At 46.5% G+C, this 26,163-nt stretch overlaps 3 protein-coding genes across 10 annotated transcripts in view; 2 read left to right on the forward strand and 1 right to left on the reverse strand.

Moving 5' to 3' along the window:
* The window catches only part of LOC124877340 (nucleus accumbens-associated protein 2-like), a 10,443-nt gene extending 6,880 nt beyond the window's left edge, over positions 1–3,563 (forward strand). Inside the window, exons 4-8 of the mRNA XM_047380445.1 lie at positions 145–404; positions 1,108–1,284; positions 1,371–1,476; positions 1,819–1,916; positions 2,017–3,563. Coding sequence (XP_047236401.1) covers positions 145–404; positions 1,108–1,284; positions 1,371–1,476; positions 1,819–1,916; positions 2,017–2,621 — 1,246 coding nt within the window. The 3' untranslated portion in view covers positions 2,622–3,563. The remainder of the gene's footprint in view (positions 1–144; positions 405–1,107; positions 1,285–1,370; positions 1,477–1,818; positions 1,917–2,016) is intronic.
* Positions 3,564–7,650: 4,087 nt separating this feature from the next.
* Positions 7,651–26,159, forward strand: LOC124877355 (bromodomain-containing protein 3-like). 8 transcript variants are annotated; one of them, XM_047380472.1, is made up of 13 exons: positions 7,651–7,804; positions 10,995–11,286; positions 11,363–11,474; positions 11,553–11,690; positions 11,769–11,910; positions 11,990–12,159; positions 12,244–12,642; positions 13,608–13,736; positions 13,810–14,016; positions 14,157–14,383; positions 14,463–14,761; positions 17,368–17,521; positions 25,486–26,159. In XM_047380472.1, exons 2-12 carry the CDS (start codon positions 11,195–11,197, stop codon positions 17,484–17,486), a joined length of 2,034 nt encoding a protein of 677 aa, XP_047236428.1. In that variant the 5' UTR covers positions 7,651–7,804; positions 10,995–11,194; the 3' UTR covers positions 17,487–17,521; positions 25,486–26,159. The 8 variants fall into 8 exon arrangements, with proteins under 8 accessions (XP_047236428.1, XP_047236425.1, XP_047236430.1 ...); XM_047380469.1 differs by lacking the exon at positions 25,486–26,159 and having other exon boundaries at positions 17,368–18,813; XM_047380474.1 differs by lacking the exon at positions 25,486–26,159 and having other exon boundaries at positions 13,810–13,992; positions 17,368–18,813.
* On the reverse strand, positions 21,223–23,393 carry LOC124877358 (putative uncharacterized protein BRD3OS). The gene has a single exon (XM_047380478.1). The coding sequence runs from the start codon at positions 22,042–22,044 to the stop codon at positions 21,742–21,744; it is 303 nt and encodes a 100-aa protein (XP_047236434.1). The 5' UTR covers positions 22,045–23,393; the 3' UTR covers positions 21,223–21,741.
* Positions 26,160–26,163: the final 4 nt, after the last annotated feature.

Here is a 26,163-nt window from a genome sequence, read left to right on the forward strand (position 1 = left end):
CAGTTATATCTTTTTGCTCTAGTCTTCGGTTGTTTATCTTTCTTGTCATTTTCTGCCTTGTTTCTCTCTCTCTGTGGTTGTTTAGTCTGTGACAAATACCAGAGATCAACCATAAACTGTCAGTTCCTCCTCTGTCTCCATCAGAGTGGACATGGTGGGGGAGCTGCAGTCCTCCAGGAGCAGCACTCTGTGTTTCCTGAGTGCAGGTGGAGGTTTGGTTCCAGGGCTGCAGTCATACCTACTGGCAGGTGGGGGGCGCTCCAGTCCTGGAGGATCCAGCATTCCCACTGACTCACCTCCCTCTCAACCCCCAACTGAGGAGGAGCTGGAGGAGGATTACTATGGCAACACAGTTCATCCTGGACTCTACCAACACATCTATAGTCACACTGGAAACCCCTACAGTGAGTTTAATCAGCTAAGTCTGCTATTGTTTTGTTTTCCAGCTTAATGGTGACAACCGAGACGATCATGTCTGTCTCTGACCAGCTGCTTCAGCTCCAGGTTTTCTGAAGTCTTCTTGTTTCTTTTTAGAGTTGTGTATATTTTGTTGTTTTAGACTGCATGTCTATATCACGTCCCTTAAGGCCAGGGTTGACCAAATTCAGTCCTCTAGAGCGACTACGATGAAACCTTTAGTTGCTTTTTTTCTCCAACACACCTGAATCAAATGGCTGACGTCCCTCAACAACAGTCATTCAGCTCTGCAGAGGCCAGGTAACATGCCAATAATTTGATTCAGGTGTGTTGGAAAAAGGTCAATGGCTCTAAGGTTTGGGCTTTCCTGTTTAAGGCTGCTGACTCGAGGACGTCGTACTTTTAAGCCTTTGACTTGTGGCCCTGACCTTTAGCACCGTTGACACTTGGAGTTCAAACCTTAGGAGACCCCAAACCTTAGAGCGTTTGACCTAGGCCTCATAGCTGTAAGATCCATTGTATCATAGGCTCCAGACCTTTAGAACTGCTGACTCAGATGCCACAGACATTTGAGGGAAACTGTGATAAAGTTAATTCTCTCTGTGTAATCCTTCAGTTGTTTCAGTGTGATAAATATTATGTTTTGTTCCATTTTTTTAGCATTTCCCTCTTGACTTTTCATTGGTTCAGTTCAAGAAAAGCTGGAGCTGCTGCCCCTTCCACTGGCTAACGAGCGTCGGCCCTGTGTGCTGGTTGGCCGGGACAACATGGCCCTGCCCGCCAGTCTGATTAGTCAGATCGGGTACCGCTGCCATCCTTCGCTTTACACAGAAGGTGATCCCGGAGAGAAGGTGGAGTTGGTGGCAGGTAGGTTGCCTAATGTTGTCATGGTTGCAGAAACATGAGGAAATCATTGTGTCATGTGACTTGTTCATATGTCACTGTATGTTCAGGTTCAAGTGTGTACATGACACGAGGTCAGCTGATGAACTGCCACCTTTGTGCTGGCGTCAAACACAAGGTGCTGCTCAGGAGGCTGCTGGCCACCTTCTTCGACAGGTGAGATGTTACCTGAGAGCCAACACATACCTGGCAGCTCAACTAGAAGGTTGTTATGAGTTGTGAGGTTTTGAAACACATTAATTGACTTCTATTACAGACATTCAGGGTGCCTGAGCCTGAGACCACAGAGCTCTAGGTCTATAGAGTCAGGAGCCCAAAACCTTTATGGTTGTTCCATCAGGACATTAGAAGCAACGACTTAAGAGCCCCAGAACATTAGGGTCATTGACACAGGGGCCACAGGTGACTGGGGACCTTATCTAACCTGAATACATCAGACGGTTTCTGCTTCTTTCAGAGAAATATTGTTGTCTGATTGGGTGATTTTGGTTTTCATAGAAACACTCTGGCCAATAGCTGTGGAACAGGGATCCGCTCCTCCACCAATGATCCGAGTCGGAAGCCTCTGGACAACCGAGTGTTAAACACGGTTAAATGTGAGAGTCTCAGTCCCACACGGCTGTGGATGTACTGTCTTTTTCACTAATTGAAACATGTTTTTCTTCTCCTCCTCTTCCTCCTCTTTGTCCTCCTCAGTGTACTGTCAGAACTTTGCTCCAAACTTCAAGGAAAGTGAGATGAACGTCATTGCCGCTGACATGTGCACAAATGCCCGCAGAGTTCGTAAACGCTGGCTCCCAAAGATCCAGTCGCTCCTCCCTGATGGCCTCCCCTCCTCAGCATCATCCCACTCCCGTAAGGGTAAGAGAGGAGGAGGAGGAGGAGGAGGAGGAGGAGATCGGGCCGATGGCAGCCCCTTTGAGCTAGACTTGCGGCAGCTCAGCACCTCCTATCTCGGCCTGGAGGCTCCACTGTATATGGAGCGTCGTGAGAGGGAGGCGGCGGAAAATAAGGAGAAGGAGACCCACCTGCCTCACCTGCAGTTTGCTGGGTCCCGTGGAGGAGATGGTAGGCAGGATGAGGAGGTCCTGATGGGAGGTGAGGCAGATGGTGAGGGGAGGCAACAGACTGAACAACCCCCAGACCTCCCCCTTTCCCTGTCGTCCTCCATGTCCTCCTCCTCTTCCTCCTCCTCCTCCTCCTCACACCCCTCCCCTCAGCCTGCAGAGCCTGCCCCCCCTCACAGGGGATTGGTTGACACAAGTATGAGGAGGGAGGAGCCTACGGAAGACAGCCAATAAGCATTCTAATGCATCTACCTACTTGTCTGTAAATAAAACAATAGCTACCTGGCACTACCACTTCCCAGTTCACCTCCCAGTTTACCTCTCTGTCTCTCAATCTTGTCCGCCAATCTGTCTGTCCACTTGTTGTCTTCCTGTTAGGTCACTTATCTATACACTTGTCCCACTTTCCCTACCTAAAATCTGTCCTTCTTTCTATCTCTCTGGTCTTTTGTTTGTCCTTCAAACTGTACTTCCCTCTACCTCACTATCTTTACACCTGTCTCCCCCACTCCCTCACTTCCTGCCCACCTGTCTTTCCCTCCACCTGACTTCTGCCCACCTGTCTTTCCCTCCAAATTACTTCCTGCCCGCCTGTCTTCACCTCTACCTCACTTCCTGCCCACCTGTCTTTTCCTCCAAATCACTTTCTCCCCACCTGTCTTTCCCTCCACCTAACTTCCTGCCCACCTGTCTTTCCCACCAAATCACTTCCTGCCCACCTGTCTTTCCGTCCAAATTACTTCCTGCCCACCTGTCTTTCCCTCCACCTGACTTCCTGCCCACCTGTCTTTCCCTCCAAATCACTTCCTGCCCACCTGTCTTTCCGTCCAAATTACTTCCTGCCCACCTGTCTTTCCCTCCACCTGACTTCCTGCCCACCTGTCTTTCCATCCAAATTACTTCCTGCCCACCTGTCTTTCCCTCCAAATCACTTCCTGCCCACCTGTATTTCCATCCAAATCACTTCCTGCCCAGCTGTCTTTCCTTCTACCTCACTTCCTGCCTGCCTGTCTACCTCTCTGCTCCTGTCTGTCCACCTGTCTGTCTGCTTGGCTCTGCTGCATGTTGACAGCCTTCTGCAGTCCAACACACAGGCCCATAGCAACAGGACTGATGAAGATGATGATGACTATACTCTCGCTGATGATGACAATAAAGCTTGTTTATGATCAGGTTCATTGATTCTGTCTCTGTTTGACCTGACATGAGAAGCAGGTCTGTGACTCGTTATTTTGATGTTTCACCATGCTTCTCTGAGCTGAGCTCTAACTGGATCCGGGCTGGGTAAGGTTAAGGCTAGCTAACCCTAACAGACACTATCAGCCACTTTGACAGACGTTAATGTCCATAAATCAACTAATCTCATTGGTTTTCGAAATCAAATCGATTCCGTCACCTTTAAAAAAAGTTAATTTTATCTGAAGCATGATTTACATTTTCCCACTGAGTGAACAATTTCAATCATAAAGACAAAGAGTAATTTATTTTTCATTTGTGAATGTAAAGTATAAGCACTGGAAGTTTTAACAGTTTAGTTTGAATAAATATTAACAATAATAAAACAAAACAAAAAGAACAAATATTTCACTGTTAAATACTCAGTTCTTCCTGTTGGGACTATGCTGCTTAAAAGTGTGCTTGATCCTCAGATGCCAGGAAGATTATTTTGATGGTTAGGAGTTTTATTACCTAGTGGTGATTTTGAGAGTTTAAGAGGAGGAGAACCTACTCATAGGACCATATCTACAGATATGTGGGTTTGTTCCGACTGTGACACATCCTGACTCACACAACAGCACTGCTTCTTTTGGACCATGGAGGTCCCTTTTAACCAGTCCAGAAGGTTCATCATTTTGGATTTGGAACCGGATGATGTTCTTGAAGAAGTTATTGAATGATGATGAGTGCACTGTAGGCTTGCAGGAAAATCAAAACTTTTTTCTGAAGCTTCATGCAAAAGATTCACCAGAACCTGGTCAGTTCCAAAGACTGACCAGATCATGATGACCCGGTTGAGCCTGTTTCACGCTTAGTTTCTTCTTCTTTCTGATGTCCAGGTCTAAAATTCTCGATGAAACAGATGCATATGGAGCAAGCCTATCAGAGGTGTTTTTTCTAAGGAACATGGGTACTGTGTGGTGTCATAGAGCCAATAAGATGAGGTGAACTCTGCAATTAGCCGATCATAGTTCCTCATTTGTTTCAAATGAAGGATCGTCGTATTATGCTCCAACATTTACAGAGCTCCATGACACTGATGCCTGTTGTTTGGTTACTGGACTCATCACAGCCCTTGGGCATCCCGCATTGTGTTTCAGTGGCTGCCATCAACCAGACTGCAGGTTCGGTGTGGACTGACAACACCATAACAAAGACAGTTGTGTCTGGAGCTAGCCTGGGAGCAGGACAAATGGACTGGTGAAGAGGCATTCTCTGTCTGGTTCAGAGATGAATCTCAGTTCTGCATCACCACAGATGACCAACAGGTGTGAAAGGGAGAGAACCAACATCCCCAGTGTTCCTCCTGGCATCTAGATGTGGGATGATGAAGTTCAGATTTTAGGTCAAGCTATGTCAGTAAGATCCTTAATCTGCGTTTCTTGTTCCTCCTGAGGTAACCGCTTCCTGTCAGACCAAATACTGTCTGACAAAAAGAGAAAACCTGTCCACACACCACACACTTGTCTAGAGGCTGCCATCATCCTGTTGAGGGACTCCTGTGTGGTCAGCCTGTCCCCCTCCCTCGTTGAAAACATTGGTGAAGCACCTTATGAAACAAACCCAGTGTTGATCAGAAAGCTTTCAGCAAATGTTCTCCTGCTTCACAGACTTAATGACATACACTATAATGAATAATGTTTGTCTTGTTTCTCAGCTGTGTGAGCCCAATGTGGAGTGCAGGTCACACAACAGGCAGGAAGCTGCAAATGGCCAGTACACCCTTGACTCGTGCTCGTACTCGTTGTCTTCCGCTTATCCGGAACCGGGTCGTGGGGGCAGCAGACTCAGAAGAGACGCCCAGACTTCCCTCTTCCCTGACACCTCCTCCAGCTCCTCTGGGAGAAGCCCAAGGCGTTCCCAGGCCAGCCGAGAGACATAGTCCCTCCAGCGTGCCCTGGGCCTCCTCCCGGTGGGATGTGCCTGGAACACCTCCCGAGGAAGGCGTCCAGGAGGCATCCGGTATAGATGCCCGAGCCACCTCAACTGGCTCCTCTCGATGTGGAGGAGCAGCGGCTCTACTCCGAGCTCCTCCCGGATGGCCGAGCTCCTCACCCTATCTCTAAGGGAGTGCCCGGCCACCCTATGGAGGAAGCTCATTTCAGCCGCTTGTATCCGGGATCTCGTTTTTTCTGTCATAACCCAAAGTTCATGGCCATAGGTGAGGGTAGGAACGTAGACTGACCGGTCTCACTTCACCACAACGAACTGGCACAGCACCCCCATTACTGCGGCAGCTGCACCGATCCGTCTGTCGATCTCCCGCTCCATTCTTCCCTCACTCGTGAACAAGACCCTGGGTACTTGAACTCCTCCACTTGAGGCAGGAACTTCCCTCCAACCTGAAGAGGACAATCCACCCTTTTCAGGTCGAGAACCATGGCCTCGGACTTGGAGGAGCTGATCTTCATCCCTGCCGCTTCACACTTGGCTGCAAACCGCCCCAGTGCATGCTGTAGGTCTTGGGTAGAGGGGGCCAGCAGGACCACGTTATCTGCAAAAAGAAGAGGCGAAATCCACTGGTCCCTAAAACCAGCCCCTCCAGCCCTTGGCTGCGCCTAAAAATCCTGTCCATAAAAGTGACAAAGGGCAGCCCTGCCGGAGTCCAACATGCACCGAGAACAGGTCCGACTTAGTGCCAGCAATGCAGACTAAACTCCTGCTCCGCTCGTACAGAGACAGGATGGCCCCTAATAAAGGGCCCCCGATTCCATACTCCTGGAGCACCCCCCACAGGGCACCATAAGGGACACAGTTGAATGCCTTCTCTAGGTCCACAAAACACATGTGGACCGGTTGGGCAAACTCTCATGAACCCTTGAGTACCGTACAGAGGGTGTAGAGCTGGTCCAGTGTTCCATAACTGGGACGAAAATCAAACTGCTCCTCCTGAAGCCGAGGTTCAACTATTGGCCAGAGTCTCCTCTTCAATACCCTGGTGTAGGCCTTACCAGTGAGGCTGAGGAGTGTGATCCCCCTATAGTTGGAACATACCCTCCGGTCACCCTTCCTATGAAGGGGGACCACCACCTCAGACCTTTCGGCCGTAGCTACAGGCAGTAGCATCGACAATAGATGTGGACAACATGGTCCACTTGGACTGCAACATGCCCCGGAATCTGGTCAAAGCCCCCCCAGAGGTGGGAGTTGAATACATTCCTGGCCGAGGGCTCTGCCAGACGTTCCCTTGACTCCTGGAGACTAAACCATAAGTATCGTCAGAGGATTGCGGGCCTAGTGGTTAGAGAACAGCGTATTTGTGTCCTGGACAGTCTCCAAGTTCCAGACTCCCACTCTGGGTCCCTGAGCAAGACCCTTAGCTCTTGCTGTCTAATGGATGGGTTAAAGGCAAAAGACAAATTTCGTTTGAATGTACAATTGTAATGACAGATAAAGGTTTTAATTTATTTATTCATTGGCTAAGGGACCCCAAACCTTAGAGCCATTGACCAAGGCCCCAATCCTTTTATGTCATGGGCCCTAACTATTTAACAGAAATTGTCAAGGTTTATTCTTCAGTAATCCTACAGTTTTATCAGTTAAGCATTTCATTTTAACTGGGATTCCATTTTTTTGACCATTCCCCTTTTAATTATTAGTGTTTTTCTAAACTATATTCTATGAATGTAGTTGAACCAGACATAGAGCACACAAATCCGACTGTTCAAGTAAAAGACATAAATACATTATTCTAAATGACTGATGTCATTTATGTAATTACAATGTGTACTGATTTATTTATTGATCAATGAACACTTATTTTCTCTGATGTGTTCGAAACAAACTAGTATTGATGAAAAATTAATCTGATCTTTGCCGGGCTCTCCAACGCTGCACATGCATGCTGGGAAACACAGGTTGCTTCACGGCGCCACTCTAAAAACCCCTAACTTAACCAGCTAATCACGGCAGCCCAGATGTACTATCAGCCAACCACAGCACTTCGGTCAACCTGCTGACCAATCATAGGCATACCAACAAATCATACCTCATTGATATCTCACAGCCAATCACAGCGTCTCTTCCATGTGAGTAACCAATCAATTCACAACAACACGCATGATGCAGGTTGGCACAGCGCTTGCGCACAGTGTGGACAGCTGATAACTCATCTATTATGCTACTTGGCTGTTAAATAAAAAACCAACAGAGAAGCTTCTGGATCCTCCGCTGGACCACCGGAGCACCGAAAATACAAAGTAAACACGGCTGTGAGGGTACTGGTGCCAGGGTTAGAGGGTGGGAGGAGCGGATGTTTCGTCCCGCGGTGTGTGGAAGGCTGCTGGCCGCTCGGCGCCTTCAGACAAAGCTCAACGAACAGGCTAACAGCTAACAGGTTAGCATGCTAGCAGGCTAGCAGCACGGAGCGGGAACATCCGCAAAGATTCGAGTACTGACCACACAATCCCGGTCACAAATACCTCCTTAAGTCACTAAGAGTCCACGTGTTTCCTCCCACATACGATCCTACTCCGTCCACCCTCCCAATGGATCAATCTGTAGTTCTCCGGTAAGGAGCACCGCTCGGTCTGCTAAGAGCAAGTCGTTAGCCGAGGCTTGCCCGCCATCTTTTCTAGCTCGGTAGTTTGATGTTTCGGTCCAAAGAACGAACAGAACCAATCCCCTATTGCAATCATTGCTATTCCAGAGGCTACAGTTTGCAGAACACCAACAGGACTGAGTGAAGAGGTGCGAGTACAGCCGCTGTTTGGTTGGTTATCTGGGTTCTAGATGGTGGCTAACTGTTAGCTCGGCCATTAGCCGTATAACGGCAGAAGCGTGCAGGCAGGACTCCACGGGAACAGCCTGAATCGGTACTTGGCGGTCCGGTGTTAGGTTAGATTGGTACCTGGAGGCCCGATATGACTGGATCGATGTTTGGCAGGCAGGTGGGATTCAGGTTTTTTTTGTTGTTTGCTTTGAGAGGTTCTGGTTCAGTTGCAGGTTTGGACTGAGCTCATATTTTGTTCTGGTTGATGATGTTTATAACTGGAACTGTAGAAGTGAATAAACGGTTATTATCTGAGGGTTTCCATCACATGGCTCCGAGCCTTGAAAACTAGTGAATTTTCTTTCATTTCCAGGTCTGGAAAGGGTTGTGTACGAGTCAGAATTTCCTGGTGGCCCAACAAGCAGGGTGCTTTTCACGTTGCCTGCATGTGAAACAATTGTGCACTATGGGAAAATCTGAATAAGCCTAAGTTAGTTTAAAATTTAAACCTAATATAATAAAGATTGTTTGTTGTAGAACAAACTCAGTTGTTCCAGCCTCAAAGCATTGGGATTGTTGCTCTAATTTAGATCATAATAAAATAAATGTGTGGATAAGGTTTAAGGTCATAAACTCAGAGGAAAACAGATCGATCGTTGTTCCAACAGTACCTGCTGCCTACCTTCTGTAAACTGTGCCTTTACTGTATTTAATCGTTAGGTTTGCATGTCACAATAACCTGCAAACACAATATGTTTGTTATATTTGAACCTGGGAATATGAAATGTGTAGGAATTTTCTCATCAGTAGAGGTGACTGTGGCTTAGTGGGGGATAGTAGTCGCCTTGCAATCTGAAAGTTGTTGGTTGGATTCCAGGTTCCTCCTCATTTGAGTTGCCTACCAATCTGTGCATCGGTGTATAAATGTGTGCCTGTGATTGGGTGAATGTGGCTTTTGTGTAAAGTGCTTAGAGTGGTCGGTATGACGAGAAAGGCATTATATAAACTACCTTATATTAATAATAAAATGGAATGTGATTTTAAATTATTTACCTTTTATGATATGAGAAATGATGATGGTTCCTGGGATTACAATAAGAAATGATCAGTTGTTTTTGGTTTTTCTGGTGTTCTATAAAACCCAAGATGGAGAATTTTCTTCTGATTGGACTGGGTTTGGTAACAGTTTCTGTGATTAAGCTGCATAAATGATGCTGAAGAAGTTGTCTCTACTAACAGAAGAAGACTGATCTGACACATTTTGGATAGGAGCAGAGATGATTCAGGAGCTGCATTCAGACGCTAGAAATCCTCCAGATCAATTTTTCAGGTTCTTTGTTGCAAGTTTTGTTTTGGAGGTCAAGTTAAAATCATGTCTGCTGCTCATAACTTTCTGATAAATCTCCCTGCAGTTCAGTTACTGTTGCATGACCTGGGAGAGCTGACACATCAGACTGGATTTAACAGCTTAAAAAGAAAGCAGGGTTTTTATCCTGTAGGAGATGTGCTCACTACTGTCCTGGACTAACTGCTTTGTCAACTATCTCCAACATTCCTCTTGTATGTTCAGCTTTGGACAGACCGTGGTGTCAAAGTAGAGATGCAGAAATCAACGGACCTGAGATCACAATGGATCAGTTTTCTGCTTCAGTTTCAATTGCTAACATTTACATTCAATAAATGCATCAGGAACAGCAGGTTCTTCTAACCTAAATAATCTTGTTCCATAATTTTCTGTGGGTTTCAGAACAATCACCTCTATCCAAGAACCTGCTGCACGTTTTCTTTTTTTCTTTTTGAAAAACAAAAACCCCAGAATCGGCACGTCGGACCTCAGTTAAAATCAGAAATCGGTTTCGGTCGGGTAAAGCCTGATCTGTGCAAGACTTTATTAAATATTTACCAGGAAATGTGAAATCAGATGAAGAATTTGATTTCACAAGTTGAATTCATCTTGAACTCTTTGTCTTTTTATTTTTGATGTATCTTCATGATCTGCAGGTAAAAGCCAAACTGTGACGATGAACGTTTAGCTTTGTGTCAGTGTTAAAACCGAAACTTCTTATTAGCTTTAAGAAGACTAATCACTCTAAAACTAAAAATATACAGAAGAAAAGAAGCTGAGTGTCCAGTTTGATTGGTGTTAAAACTAACAGGTGGTCCACCTGTAGGACCCTCTCCATCCTGCCATGTTTGACCTGGGGTTATTTTCATCTTATGATGGCAGTTTGTTCTCATCAATCTTCCACCACAACCCGCTCTGTCAGGAGGCGGCTCAGTCCATTCCACATGTGCACGTTAATGTCGCTTAGCTGGGGCCGTCAAGGTATTCCCCTGTCTGCTTCTCCAGAGCTTCGTTCAGATTTGAGCTGCTTTGGGACAGCAGGGCTGAACTTCTTACAGGTACAGTCGCTGAGTTTGTGATGCTACAGTGGTGGAAATGAGCAGCTGGAGGGTGCCCGGTCCAGTCTGTGTTCTGAGGTCCCACGTCGCTAGCTGCTGTGATCCAGATTCATCTCACAGAGATGCATTTACTGACCTGCTGTTGTGCTGTACAGTTAATCTACTTTGATGGAAAGTTACTGATTCTTAATGCAGAGGCTGTGAAATAAAAGGCACAGGTGTTAATGATGTCATCAGGAGGCGGGGCTTACAGTCTGTGTGTTTGTGTGTTGCAGGTTGTGCAATGGGAGTTGGACTCTCCGGAGGATCCTCTGAGCTGAAGCATCACCACCTGCAGCACCTGAACTGAACACACCTGAGCGCCACCAACCCCCTCCCCCCCACACACACACACACACCTGGGGAGCTGCATTTTCTTACCTTCAGGTCAGACGCCGCAGTCCCACAGTGCATTGCTGCGTCTCTCTCGTCCACCATGTCGGACGCCCCCGAGGCTGCGCCCGCCAGCCCCCCTCCCATTACCAACCCGCCCCCCCCTGAGGTGTCCAATCCCAACAAACCGGGCAGGTAAGACCCACTTGGAGAGCAGGGCAGCTCACCTGTGTGTGTGATCACTGTGGTGATCACTGTGTGTGTGTTACAGGAAGACCAACCAGCTTCAGTACATGCAGAACGTGGTGGTGAAGACTCTGTGGAAGCATCAGTTTGCCTGGCCCTTCTACCAGCCAGTGGATGCCATCAAGCTCTGTCTGTGGGTAGGTCAGCCTCCAATGACATTAGGCCAGGTAACCCAGAGCTGGGCCACACCCTGATCTGACCTTCTCTGTCTGCAGGACTACCACAAGGTGATCAAGAACCCCATGGACATGGGAACCATCAAGAAACGCCTGGAGAACAATTATTATTGGAGTGCCAGCGAGGCCATGCAGGACTTCAACACCATGTTTACCAACTGTTACATCTACAACAAGGTACACACACACACACACACTCAGAGGCCAACACAGCTTCTGATGGTCCCTTATTAATATATTAATATGTGTTTGCAGCCTACAGACGACATTGTCCTGATGGCGCAGGCTCTAGAGAAGATCTTCTTGCAGAAGGTGGCCCAGATGCCACAGGAGGAGGTCGCCCTGCTACCTCCAGCTCCCAAAGGAAAGAAGAGCAAACAGCCTGCTGCCACCACAGGTGAGACTGTCCTGCAGACGGGCTGTCCTACAGGATGTCCTTCCCTTGGTTTCTAATCAGCCCATTTATTCTTCCTCAGTGAGCCAGCAGGCGGAGTCTTCAGCCTCACCTCCCGCCTCCTACCCCTCCCCCTCCCAATCTCAGACACCTGTCATCTCAACCACACCCACACCTGTGCCTGCCACATCGCCTGTATCTGCCCCACAGCCCCCAGCACCCATGATGCCGTCTGCGCAGCCAGTCGTCAAGGTAACGGCTTCACCTTAAAACAGTGTATTGGATAGATTCCTTTGTTAGAAGTGTGTCCTTATGAAAGTGTGTGTGTGTGTCCAGCAGAAGAAAGGCGTGAAGAGGAAAGCTGACACCACCACTCCCACCACATCAGCCATCTCTGCCGGTCGCGCCGATTCGCCGTCTGCTCCGGACGCTAAACCGGTCAAACTCGCCTCGTCTCGCCGTGAAGCCGCTGCCCGCCCTGCTAAGACCCGCCGTGAGACCGTGGAGGAGGTGGCAGGAGGTGATGGGGCGGTAGGAGGAGTGGGGGCTGGAGTCAGGAAGGGCGGGAAGCTGGGTGAGCAGATGAAACACTGCGACGCCATCCTGAAGGAGATGCTGTCGAAGAAACACGCCGCCTACGCCTGGCCCTTCTACAAGCCCGTGGACGCCGAGGCGCTGGAGCTGCACGACTACCATGACATCATCAAACACCCCATGGACCTCAGCACCGTCCGGGTAAGAGGCCTGAGCTCAGGTGTTGCTGAGGCATCTGTGGAGTCAGAACATGTTCTGGTTTGATTGGTGGTTCAGCATCAGAGCAACAGTGAGCTGCAGCAGTCGCATCATCGGGCTACTTGGATCAGTACCCGTTGCATCACCTGAAGCTGATAAGTCCTGCTCGGCCCGTTTGAGACGTAATTGAAGTAGAAACCGTTCAGGCGGTTCAGACGTCGTTAATGTTTTATCTGCAGCAGATAAATCTGTTGCTGATGAGATGAAGATCGCTCCTGCAGATCAGAGGACCATGGCTGAGTGCTTCATGTCAACAGTCTTTTAACATGTCGTCATGTTTGCACACGAAACTGCAAACAGAACACGCTAAGGCGGTCCAATATCTGTATCGACACTGTTCAGATTAACGATGGGAGAAATGTGGTGATTGCGCCGCTCCAACTTCCTGTTAGCTCACTGGGAGAGGAATGCAATGAACACAAAGACCTTCATTGTTGCTTTGTAGCAAGAAGGTCCTGGCCTCTTTCTGCGTGGAGTTAGCATGTTCTCCTGGTGCATACATGGGTTCTCTCTGGGTTCTCCAACTTCCAGTTAGGTTAACTGGTCTCTAAATTGTCCTCAGGCATGAGCGTGTGTTCATGGTTGTTTGTTTAGTCATTTTTCTCAGGTTTAGAGAAACCAGAGCGTAGAACTGCATCACATAGATCATCTCATGAATCTTTGCTTGGTAACATTTTCTCATCATCCAGGATCTAAGACCATCATATCACCACCCTACCAGAACGCCTCATCACTGAACATGCGATGATGTCACTAACATTTTTACTGCCTGTTCACATCCTGAGAAGGGTTTACAGTGTTTATATGTTCAGGTTTATTTAGATCTATATTAAAGGCCCTCAATCAATCAGCTGGCTACTGGGGGCGGAGCCTGTAGCACTGACAGTGATGTGTTTGTGTGTCTGCAGAAAAAAATGGATAAAGGAGAGTACAGCGACCCGCAGAGCTTCGCCACTGACGTCAGGTTAATGTTCTCCAACTGTTACAAGTACAACCCTCCGGACCACGAGGTGGTGGCCATGGCCCGTAAACTGCAGGTACATCTCGACCCCTGCGCCCTCACCTTGCCAGGTGCTGTCAGTGGTAACCGGTTTATGTTTCTGTGCTCAGGACGTGTTCGAGATGCGTTTTGCTAAGATCCCAGACGAGGGCCTGGAGGTTTCTGTCCCTTCCACCACCCCAGTGGTCAGTAAAAGCACCGCCTCCTCCGACAGCAGCAACAACTCCTCCTCTGACGAATCATCCGACTCTGAGGAGGAGCGAGCCACGCGATTGGCTGAGCTACAGGAGCAGGTTGGTGCTGCCGACCAATCACAGGTCAAGAACATTCTGGTTTTCTTCTTCTTTTGTCTGAATCATGTTTGTTTAGAAGTACATTTTCTGCTAGCTGAGCAGTTAAAGGCCTGGTCGATTCTGATCAGATGCCGCAGGTTTTGATTATCAGTATATCCCTTCAGCTGAAGGCTGTGCACGAGCAGCTGGCCGTCCTGTCGCAGGCGCCCGTCAGCAAGCCAAAGAAGAAGAAAGAGAAGAAGGACAAAGAGAAAAAGAAGGACAAGGACAAGGGAAACAAAGCCAAGATAGAAGAAGAGAAGAAGCCCAAGGCTGGCGCCCAACAGCCCAAAGCAGCCAATCAGAAGAAGGCACCTGCCAGGAAAGCCAACAGCACAGTAACAGCAACCAGGTAGATCCTTCTGACCATACACCTGTCAGCAGTGATGAAAGGGTTTTATGCACCAATCAGGGCTACTCTCTGTTTTCAGGCAACCGAAGAAGGCCAACAAGACATCGGGCGGTGGTTCGGCCAACGGAGACGATGGCGAGGAGTCGTCTCTGCCGATGTCATACGATGAGAAGCGGCAGCTGAGCCTGGACATCAATCGGCTGCCAGGGGAGAAGCTGGGCCGGGTTGTTCACATCATCCAGTCCAGAGAACCATCACTTAGGGACTCCAACCCCGACGAGATCGAGATCGACTTTGAGACGCTCAAACCCTCCACGCTCCGAGAGCTGGAGCGCTACGTCAAATCCTGCTTGCAGAAGAAGCAGAGGAAGTTACTGCGTGAGTACCAACAGCTGATTGGCTACTGTCATTTTTATCAACATTAGATGTGGGTTGTGTACAGAACCAAATTCTTTTTAAATACCGTATTTTCCCGACTATAGAGCGCACCTCATTATAAGCCGCACTGGGCTAAAAGCCGCTGATATCGACTGAACTGATTACATAGTTTAACTGAACATAACTGAACTGTTAGCATAAAAATGAAAGTGCTGATCAAACAAATCAGAAACATTATTGATTGATTTATTCATCGTCCTCCTGCGCCTTGAAACCACTGAAGTCATCTTCAGTTAAACAGCCTCAGAAGAGCTTCATCACATACCTTTTCTGTGTCGATGTTCTCTGTGAAAATTAGCGCTTTCTTCTTCTTTGACTTCCCACCTGTCTCGTTTTTTTCACTTTCTGCTAAAGCGCCCCCTGGTGGGTGAAGACAAATCCACAGAAAAGCCGCACCTCATTATAAGCCGCATGGGGAAAAAGTAGCGGCTTGTAGTCGGGAAAATACGGTAGTTAAATTAACAAATTATTATTCAATCGTTTTACTGGAGAAACTTCACCAGCTGTAGATTTTTTCTTCAGCTACTTAATTGTGACGACTAGAACTGCAAGCAGCTATGAGGGGGTCCAAGCCACCCTAGGCTCCGGCCCTGGCACCGCCCTTCCCAGCGTGCCGTGTCATTCGCCCTCTGGAACTGTGGTCCCTCCTCCTGCAGAGCCGTCTGCAGAAAACTATGAAAAATTAAAAAATATTAAAGAGTTCATACTCCACTAAGTTCGGTTTATGTGAAAAGACAATTTTAGGGAAATATGTATTTTTTATTTACATGGAAAATTTAAAGTGCTCTGATCGTCTTTTAATAATCATTTAATAAGTTAATAATTAATTCCTACATTAAATTAAAAGGTTCCATTTTATGTTCTGGTACTTCTGGTTGTTTACCACATAATTACTAAATGCTTTATATTCACTTTAAACCGCCACAGACAGATAACAGGTAGCGGGCGGAGATCCGGCAGCAGTTAGTGGGGAAGTCCCAGTCCAACCGCCCAGTTAGCTTAGCTTAGCAGCCAGACCAGCCTGTCAAAGGAGAAACCCAAAACACCACTTCAAAGTAGGCTCATTCTGGTTTCTCATCTCCACAGATGAAGTTTTTCTTGCTTTCTCATTTAAAAACTACATTTTGTCACAAATTGATGGTTTCTTTACACTTACTGCTGCCATTACTGAAGCTCCATACAATCCCTCCCCCTTAACAATCCTTGGAACAGCTGGAAAGACCTACTCCAGACCAGGACCTTCTACCCCTGAAAGTGACATTACGAGGGTAAATGTGTATTGAAAGGCGCCCTGGGCTTTCAACAAGCAATGGAAATGGGGCTAATCAGTGGATATAAGGAGTCTCCTCAGTCCTGTTACGCTGAAGTAGACGATGTGTCCGAGATCAATTATTCCACCATTAAAGCTGCAGTAGGGAGTTCTGAGAAAACCCTGGACACATCCAGATCAACTAAAGAACAGCTTCACCAGAAGGTTCTGCCTGGAGATCTGTGGAGGACAGAAGATATCAGTGGAGAGTTGGAGAATATGACCAAGATGAACCCTGCTGATAGATCCTGACCCAAAAACACCAGGCTGGAATTAAATCACTAGGCTTTATGGTCTGACTTCATTTATATCAACCATTTATTTTATTTTCCTAAAACATGTCTCTGTTTTTCAAAAACGTTGGACAGGTTAAAGGTCACATTAAAGGCTTTTTAACAGGAGAGTGTACTTACTTTTCTGCCTGCTGAATTGAAAGCAGAGTGAATAATTCTAACTAAGCTTCACAGCATGTCGCTGCTGCAGATGAAGAAGGTGTAGATCAGAGGATCTGAAAGGCTGCAGAGATGGAACCTGGTGGAAACCTCGCGGGATCAATGTGGACTTTTTTTTGTTCGGTGTGGTTCTCTTTCACATTCAAGTGAACTAAACTTGTAAACATGACGACCATTGCTCCCACTGGACAGAAATGACTGGAGCGGGAAAGAGCACAGACCCAGAAATGGAGGCAAAGTGTTGCGTACAGCACCTCTGTTCTGGATCTCGGTGCCGTTCTTAACGCTGCGGTATGACTGTGGGGGTGAAGAGCTGCTCATTCAACACATTTCACAACGTTCTATTCATAATTTTGCAACACTGTCAGTGAATGCGTGCTGCAAGCCGAAGGAGACGACTTGCTCTATGTCCCGTGACCCACAACATGCTGGTAGCAGCGTTGCTAAGCAACATACGGCTGATGAGGTATGATTACACCTTTGCTACCGGCTAGAGTGTCATCTTAAGTCCAAATAGACGTACGTTTTCTGTAGTTGGGCCTGATCAGGGTACATATTCACACCATAAGCAAACCGCACCAAAGTCTGTTTGGAAGCGGACCGAGACCACCTCAAAAAGTGGGTCTCGGTCCGGTTGTTTGGTCCGGACCAGGGTTCGCGTGAGTTTATTCACATCTGCACAAAAGGTACCAAGGGGGGGAAACAAACTCTGGTCTGTTTTAATGCCGACCAAAAGTGGCAGGTGTGGTTAGATCCTAACCCTTCTTCTTCTCTCCGTCTTTCAGAAAAGGCAGCAGGAGGCGGAGCCTCAGGAGGCGGGGCCAGTCGCTTGAGTGGCAGCTCCTCTTCCTCCTCTGATGACAGCTCATCGACAGGAACCTCCTCTTCCTCCGACACAGACTAAAAACAAACGTACTCACGGTCTAGGCACCCTCTGATGTAGGTGACACAGACAGGACTGCGCACACACACACACACACACACACACACACACACACACACACACACACACACGTGCAGACGAGTCACGCCCGGACCTGGAGACTGTATGTAAATAGGCTGACCTGTTTTTTAGCTCCTAGTGTTCCTGTTTTCCTTTATTCCTGGTGAGATGCAGACAGTTGGAGGAAGAGGAAGAGGATGAAGGGTGGAGACTGCTCTGCTGTCCATCTGAGGACACCTGAGCTTTGCCTTCAGAGTGAAACTAAACCACCGCTGCCTGGTGGACGGCCGGCGGTGACCCCTGACCTCTAAACACATTCCAGAATCATCAGTAGAACATCATGGGAGAGGACGCACAGCTGGATATGGATGGATGGGGAAGTGGGCGGGCTACTGGTACTCTGCAGTTATTGATGAAGAGGAGGAGCTCAGTGTGAAGCTGTTGCAGATGGACGATCTGATTGGCTGTTTCAGTTTAATGTGCTGAGGTCAGAGAGCAGAAACACTTACATTAGTTTCAACATTTGTGTCCGACTGCAGCAGAACTCTTTGGTTCTGATGATCAAACATCAGCTGATGCTCAAGGAGACCGGGTTCTGTTGCTGCTTCACAGTCCGGCCAGCAGGCGGCGCTGTGGGCAGCAGTTTGTCGGACAGGGAAGGTGAAGGTTATTTCTCTGCAAAACATTCCTTTATTCCAGAAACTTTAAGGTTCTCCAGTACAGAAACAGGATCCATTTTGTCCTCTGCCCTGTGTTGGACCTTCAGCCAGAATCCACCCCTTTCTGTCAGTCCTGGGGTCACTTTTGTCACGGTAACCCAGGTGACAGCGGGACAAACTTTTCCTAACACTACATTTCCTTCGTTTGTGTCTTATAAAGTTCTCGATATAAAGATGTATTTGTACCGCTGTTCTGTCCAAACGCTGACCCTTTCCCCCAACCCAGCTGGCCATCCAGTACCAGAGCTGCCACGCCAGTGATGGGAGGAGGAGTCCTAGTCCAATCCCTCATTTTCCCTGAAAAGGTTTCCAGCCCCATATACTGAAGCTAAAAGACTTTAAAGCAAACGGATTCTGTTGGTGTCATGACCCATTTAGTTTCTGCTCCAACCTGAGGAGGTTTTTAATGTTTTTAGTTTTTAAAGCAAGAAATGCTCAAAATGAGAGGGATCAGACAGGAGACAGCGCTCTGGTACCACCGGCGCTCTGCAGAAGCAGGTTTTAATGGCTTCCTGTTCAGAAGTTCTGTTGTCGGCGTCAGCAGCTGCTCTGATATATTGGACCCTGCAGGTGTCGGATCTTTGGATATAAACCATAATGTGTCGGCGCCGGCTCACAGGAAGAATGTCAGACCCACCTGCTTTGATGTTTGGATCAGAGCAGCCCGACGTGTGGAACGTTTGTACCTTCAGTTTGGTTTGGTCTGAGGAAGAAACAGCGCCACCTGCTGGAAATGTAAGAGAACTGATCAGGTATAGAAACACCTATTTTGTTTTCAGGAACCAATCAGGAAGGAGATGGGTAGGAGCCTGATGATGTTTGCATTAACGGCGGTCTCTGATTGGCTGAAGTCATTATTATAAACAATCAGTGTATCTGGCTTCCTGTGGCGCCCCCTGCAGGTCATCTATGTACAGACAGATCAGTTTAGCTTGTTTGTTTGAATTAAAGTATTTTTTATTGTTAATTTTTACTTTTTTTAAAATATTGAACCAAAGTTCACAGCCTTCCTGGGCTTGCGGGGTTGTCATGGAGACTGATTGAAACGGTGACACCTCCCAGACGGATCAGAAGCAGTTCCCCCCGGTGTGACGGACAGCTCGTTGCCACAGTAACCCTCCTGTTTGTTTTTAGTTGATGGTGGAGCTTTGATGCTGATAGCTAATTTTTGTATTTTATAAGAAAAAGGAAAAAAATGATTTTATGTATCTGCATGCACTCCGGCCGTACGTTCTTTCTTCTGTATGTTTGAGCACTGTATAGTAGCTGTAAGTAGCTGTGTGATAGATGGAGCTCCGCTCGATAGAGTCGAGACCAGCGCAGAGGACGAACCGACTAAAACCATCAAGTGGATTATTTGATGTAATTACTCAAACGGGATCCTTATTTTCTGACTTCATTTGTTTTCATAAATAAACACATAAACTGACCCACAGACTCGACTCTCATTCACTCACAGAGCAGCACCTGAAACACCTCGGACCGGCCCTGCCCCGTTCACACCTGAACAGGTACACGGTTGACTTTAAAGAGGAACTCGGTCTCAACAGGTCTTCTTCCTGGATGGTTCTGGATCAGGTTTCCTCCTGGAGCGCCTCTTTTCATCATGGTGCTCCACCCGTCAGTCTGCTGAGACGATCATCGGCCGGTACCAACCTGTTGCTGGTCGTTTGGGTTCACTTTGGTTTCAATAAGATCTAAAATCAGCTCAGAAGCCATAAAATGTTTTATCATCTCAAAGTTTGGCCTGTAGGTGCTTAAATAGCTTAATTTAGGTAAAGACTTAAATTCCACATTGATTTATTTGCTGCTCCCATCGACTGTGTTGTAGTTCTGACAGGACACAAGTGAGCAGTCCTGTGATCCAGTAAATGGGTTCTGCTGTTCAGGGAACCAAAGGTTCTTTTTCTCCATGAGAAGATTTTCTTGTACATCTGAAAACTTTGAATACTTCTGTCCCTCATGTCTTAAAGTAAAACTTATTGTCATTTTGATGATATTGAGCAAGAAAATGAAAACTCAAATTCAGTCTCAGAACCTCATAATTGGGGATAGGTACCGACCGAAATCCGTTGGTACCACCGAGTACCGATTCACGTAAAATCAAACTACCATGTTTTGGTACCTAAACGCATCATTGTGACACTGAGGCAGTGGAAGAGTGGGCGATTCTCCATGCCGGACATGAACACAGCATTGCACACACAAGAGCGTAATGACGTCAGTAGTCGCTGGTACCGTCAAAAAGCATGGCTGATAGAAAGCGCTACTAAAGTACAGCTCCACTTTTCAAAATGCGGTGCAGATTACGCAATGTTTGTGACGTAATGTGGAACGCCAGTGGCGGGAATTCTTCTAATTTGAGGAAACTCCTGCAGCGTTTCCCACAATTCAATGGGGCGTCCCGCCCCGCCAACCAGACCGCCCCCAAGAGGATCACGGCGTGTAGTAATAGTACGTTTTAACAGTTTTAATAGATCACGTCGTGAAGGATTTCGGTCCCTACATCGTCTCTACTTTCTATGGCCATGATCGTTGATCAGCGAAAATGGGTTGGTTCCAGTCGCTGACCAAATGATCGTGCCTCTCTGTCCAGAACTGGTTCTGTGCGTTTATCAAATGGAACCAGGATCCCGCTCAGCTCCTACATTTCCCATCATTGCTGTAAACCAGGACTACAATCCCTGCCATGCCAGGGAGGTGAGCTCAGAGAAGCTGCAGTGCATTCTGGTCTCTGTAGTTTACAGCAGACTGAGGAACCCTGTTGTTTCTCTCAGGAATTTATGGGATGTATGAATGTTTTATCTGGGCCCCCATCCTCCCTGCCTGTCAATCACATCCGGAATCTAAACTTTTCCAGAACCCACAGCTGCACACAGAGAAGCCCCTGGTTGTAGTATGGGGCAGGGTATTGGTGCTCACCTGTGAACCTGAAAACATTACTGCCACCTGCTGGTTTCAGGGAGAAATACAAGAAACACTGATGAAATAACTGATTTATTGAGCGCTCAAAGGTCAGAGGGAACCAACAGGAAGGTCAGGAGGAGGTCACATGGTGTTTCTCTTATTATTATTATTATTTCTTACACAGTTTGACTGAAGCAACCTTTATCAGGTTCTGGTCCACAGCACAAATCGCAACTGGATCTCCAGCTGCAGCTGCAGGTCTGACTCCAAACATGGCCGGTCTTCGTCAGGAAGAATTCAGCTGATACAGATGGTCTCAGTTTGAGCTGATCGGTCCAAAAAATGCACAGACCCCTTAAACCGGGTCATTCCCAAACAGAAAGCTGGGGTCGGGATGGAACTCCAAGCTCCTGGAACATGTTGAGGGTTTATTTGGATCAACATCAGGCTGCAGATCATCTCAGACTGGACCTGTGGCCTGTCAGACAGAGCTGAGGGATTAACTAGACTGGCCTCTAAAGAACCACGGTCTATAAACCTGCACAGTCTGGTCTCAGGTAGTTTGGGTTGAACCGAGCCCTGGTTTTGCTCTACATGATGCTGCAGATCCTGGACTGGGCCTCAGAGCCGTGCAGCCCCCTGCGGTTCCGGATCAGTACCGACTGGTTTCCATAGCTGCTGTACCAGGCAGACTGGCTTCGGGTCAGGTAGGTTGCGGGCGGTCCAGATTGGAGCTCCAGCTGCTGCTGCTGCCAGATCAGTAGGGACGTGTCCCGGTACCGGAGGCGCCCGAACGGTTCTGACAGTGCCTTGGATGCCAGAGCGGGCCGGGTAGGAGCGACAGGATGACCAGCAGGACCTGGATCTTCTACAGCTGGAGCACAGTCTGACATGCTGATCCTTGGACCGACATGATAACGACGGAGTGTTCTGGACCAGACCAGACCGGCTCGGTTCCGACCCTGACCTGAGCCTTCTCTGAATGTCCCTCCCGGTTGCCGTACCGTTAAACCGCTGAGCTTCGCACTTTGGCAGCTAATCCTACGTTTTCCTTTACCGTGAACACGTCACAGCTCACGTTACAGCCAAGCTGACGTCACAACGCCGAACAGGGAGCCGTCAGTCTGAACTGTGACGTTTTAATGACGTTTCTTCTTTCAAACTGCGTTAAGCTCCGTTAGCTTCGAGCTGCCGCATAGCGTCTGCAACCTATAGCAACTGTCCGTCTGCATTATGTTCCGGGTAGCAACGGAGGACAGAAACAAAGGTTCTGTCCGAGTACCCACTCTACACCCTACGCCCCTCTATGAAGTGTTTACTTTGTAAAAGTATGGGTTGAAGTGCGCAGGTTATATGCGTGCAGAATTGGGACAGTAGGGTTACGTCATTGACGTGCATCTCTGCACCGTAACTGCGACATCAAATATGACGGGACCCGTCGCTGTTTTTGAGGTCTTGCTGCTAAAAAATATTTTAAAACTGCAACAAGCTTTTGTTTTGAGGAGAAGAAGGTGCAGGAAGCGAAGAAGGCTTATACAGCAGACTCTCGCCAGTGTTTGTTAAAAGGTCATGTAAAGGTCATGGGCTACTGACTGCCCACAATCACCCTTGAAGCCAGCGGCATCTAACAGTGTTGACCCTGAAAACCAGTAGAAAAACATATTTGTCTTCTTGATGTTTAAAGTTTAGGCAGTTCTTATTATTCCGATTTGATGCTGCTGCTGTGGTTTCTGAGATATTAAAGATCATTTTTTAGGCCATCCAGAGGTCACCAGCACCCCATTTTGCTCTGAATTGAACCAGAGTGGTTTACTTGTTTATTGCTTCATTTGTGTATGTCTGTGTCCTTAAAAATTTGGTTTGTGCTGTTATGGTTTATTAAATATAAGTTTAAATTTCGGCCAATGACGTCAACAACACCCCCAGCTTGCTCCAAAACAAACCAGACCGGTGTTGTTTTAGTGCTTCGCTGATGCTGGTTTGTGCTGTTTATAAGTTTTCGTTTCAGACGTGAGTCTGTGCCAGAGAACACCACCTATCTTGACAGGAACTGATGACGTCTATGGCCTGCGACCGTTATAATGTAATGTTTATAATAACTAATGTCTGATGCTAATCAGCTTGTTGTCTTCTTAAAATGACTTTATGCTCTTGTGCATAAATTTGTTAAAGTTTGGTGAAGAAATGTTCAGTTCAGTTTATTTCTATAGCTCCAATTTACAACATGTCGTCTCAAGGTTCTTCACAACAGTCAGGTTCATACATTCCAATTAATTGTAACCATTGAACAGTTCAGTCAGATTCAGTTATTTATTCAAATTGGATAAAAAGTTTTTCTATCTAAGGAAACCCAGCAGATTGCATCCAGTCAGTGACTTGCAGCATTCACTCCTCCTGGATGAGCATGTAGAGACAGTGGACAGTCACTGGTGTTGACTTTGCAGCAATCCCTCATACTGAGCATGCATGTAGCGACAGTGGAGAGGAAAAACTCCCTTTTAACAGGAAGAAACCTCCAGCAGAACCAGAACCAGGCTCAGTGTGAGCGGCCATCTGCCACGACCGACTGGAGGTTTGAGAGAACAGAGCAGAGACACAAAGAGAACAAAGAAGCACTGATCCAGGAGTACTTTCTATGGGAAGTAAAAATAAATGTTAATGGATGTAGCTCCTTTAGTCGTTTCATCTAGAAAGAAAGAACAGATAAACTCTGATCCAGTTTTCAAGGTTAGAGTCTGAAAGAGAGAACATAGAGTTAGTTACAGTAGAAGCTCAGATGGATGGATATTTTAGTCATGCATTCAAGTAAATACACAACTGGTAATATAGTTTGATGTCCACACTTTTGACACATGTTGAAATGAAGACTCAGCTAGGCTTTGTCTCACAGATATGACATTCATATTCATTCATGGATGCTTTGACGCGTCGCTAAGGAACGTTTTTTAAATTGAACAGCTACTTTCAGTCGCAAGCCAAGTCGTAAAAATAATAATGCATTTTATTTGGTGGCATCTTTCCAGACACCTAAGAACACTTTCCAATTTTAAAACAATCAAAAAATTACAATAAAACAAACTGAAATTAAGAAATATTAGAAATGGCTAAGAAATGAAAGTCTAACTTGAACAGAAGGTTTTTGGGATGTGATTTAAAGGTTGTAAGTAGTAAGTGTCCAGAGATTGCTGTAGATTAATATGTTTTGTGGCTCCAGACAGATTATGTTGACCAGAATTAATCTTTTGATCAATGCTAATCATAGCTTTTGCTTTTTTTATTATTTGATTATACGCCCTGACAGCCATCAGTAGACAGGAATTCCCTTTTTGCAGGACTCTCAAAAAAGGCCATACTCCAAAATGCCAAAATAGCCACGCTGGACTGAGCCGTGTGGTCGGTGGATGTGATGGACCCTAATTCTGTGCAGGAGCAGTAAAACTTCTAAAAAGCATTTAATAAGCATGTTACATATTTTCTTCACATGTTCCTGTAAGGAGACGCGGGTAGCTTTAAGAAAACTCTAACAGAAGACCGGATATCTCCACCAGCCATTCCAAGTGGTTACTGTCTGGAAACCTGCATAAGGCTGTGTGACGGCAGGATGGAACCAGCTGTATGGAGGTCAGCAAAGGTAGCAGATCTGATCGATGTTGGATATCTTGAGCCAAGCCACCAAACAATAGACTTAATATTCTGAATCGTATCTTTGCAAGTACTAAAATATAGCACACCTCACAGTGGAAGCATTGCAGATATTGGACTGGACAAGTTTTTCTGTCACCACTAGAGTCATAATCAGCTGCATGTGTACAAGACATTGTCCAGGAAATGTCCTCCAAATGACTCCATAAAATACACATAAACAACGTCATCATACTGTCACTGTTCTGCAGAAATAAATAAATTACTTCCTTGTCTTCCTTCCTGCGTTGGTAACATCTGCCAACTTCACTTCCTTGCTGACTGAAATGGTGAATAAGGATGTACTGGAACATATGAAACCAACGTGAAACTAAAAATACTGCCTGATTACAGCTTGCAGCTGGTGAAAACCATTTCCACAGACTGGGTAAAGTCATGTGATTGTGTGAAATTAAAACTTATATCTCATAAACCATAACAGGAAAAACAAAGCACTAAAAAAATGAGACCATTCTGGTTCAATTTGGAGCAAAATGGGGTGATGGTGACCTCGGGATGACCTAAAAAATAATCTTTTTTAATATCTCAGAAAGCATAGCAGCACAAACAAGAATTTTAATGGCACAAACCTGCACTAACCACTAACCATTCTGTCTATTTATGTGCATTTTTCATGTGGAACCCATCAACAGGAACTCGCAATTCAGAGACAAAAGGATGGACGTGCGAGTACTGGGACATTTCTACCAGAAGAGGACCTGTGGAAGTTTGAGCCACGTGTGACATAATCAGGAGAAAATACAATCAAAATTTAAATAATTTTAAACTAAAGTAAAACTACAGTTTAATTAAACAGATTCAGACAGATTTATTCTGATACTGAGTCATGTTGATAACTGGTTTATTTGAGTTATTATTATTGATACATTTGATTAATTGACTGATTCGAATTTATTGCAGACTCTTGGTCCATATTAAAGAAACAACAAAGAATTAAAAAAAACATAACCTCTAACCTTTAGGAGGCAGTTATACCAATGTTTCCAACGTGCAGAAGAATAACAAACTGCACTACATTTGGTAACAAGACGACCTCATTATCAGACTCATTCAGTCCACAAATAAACTCTCACGCAAAGTTTCTTCAAACAGCCATCAGTGACCCGACCCCAACAGACAAACTGTTCACTGGTACTGGTCCATCTAGAGTCTAGATGGACCAGTACCATCTAGACTACTCTTTGTGGTCTAGATGACCACCCTTTGATAAGGTAAAGGGTGGTCATTGATTTGATTTAGATTTCTCTGTTGTTCCTTCACTGCATTTTGTTGATTGATCAAAATAAAAGATTCTTTGTTTGCAGCATTTT

The sequence above is a fragment of the Girardinichthys multiradiatus genome, chromosome 12 (genome assembly GCF_021462225.1).
Source record: "Girardinichthys multiradiatus isolate DD_20200921_A chromosome 12, DD_fGirMul_XY1, whole genome shotgun sequence".
NCBI classification, from domain to species: Eukaryota; Metazoa; Chordata; class Actinopteri; order Cyprinodontiformes; family Goodeidae; genus Girardinichthys; species Girardinichthys multiradiatus.

Coding starts and splice junctions, on each gene's coding strand:
- LOC124877358 (XM_047380478.1), bottom strand. CDS start 22,044: ATGTCAGACTGTGCTCCAGCTGTAGAAGATCCAGGTCCTGCTGGTCAT.
- LOC124877355 (XM_047380472.1), top strand. CDS start 11,195: ATGTCGGACGCCCCCGAGGCTGCGCCCGCCAGCCCCCCTCCCATTACC. Junction 11,911..11,989: donor ACAGCCTGCTGCCACCACAG/GTGAGACTGTCC, acceptor ATTCTTCCTCAG/TGAGCCAGCAGGCGGAGTCT. Junction 14,384..14,462: donor AGCACAGTAACAGCAACCAG/GTAGATCCTTCT, acceptor CTCTGTTTTCAG/GCAACCGAAGAAGGCCAACA.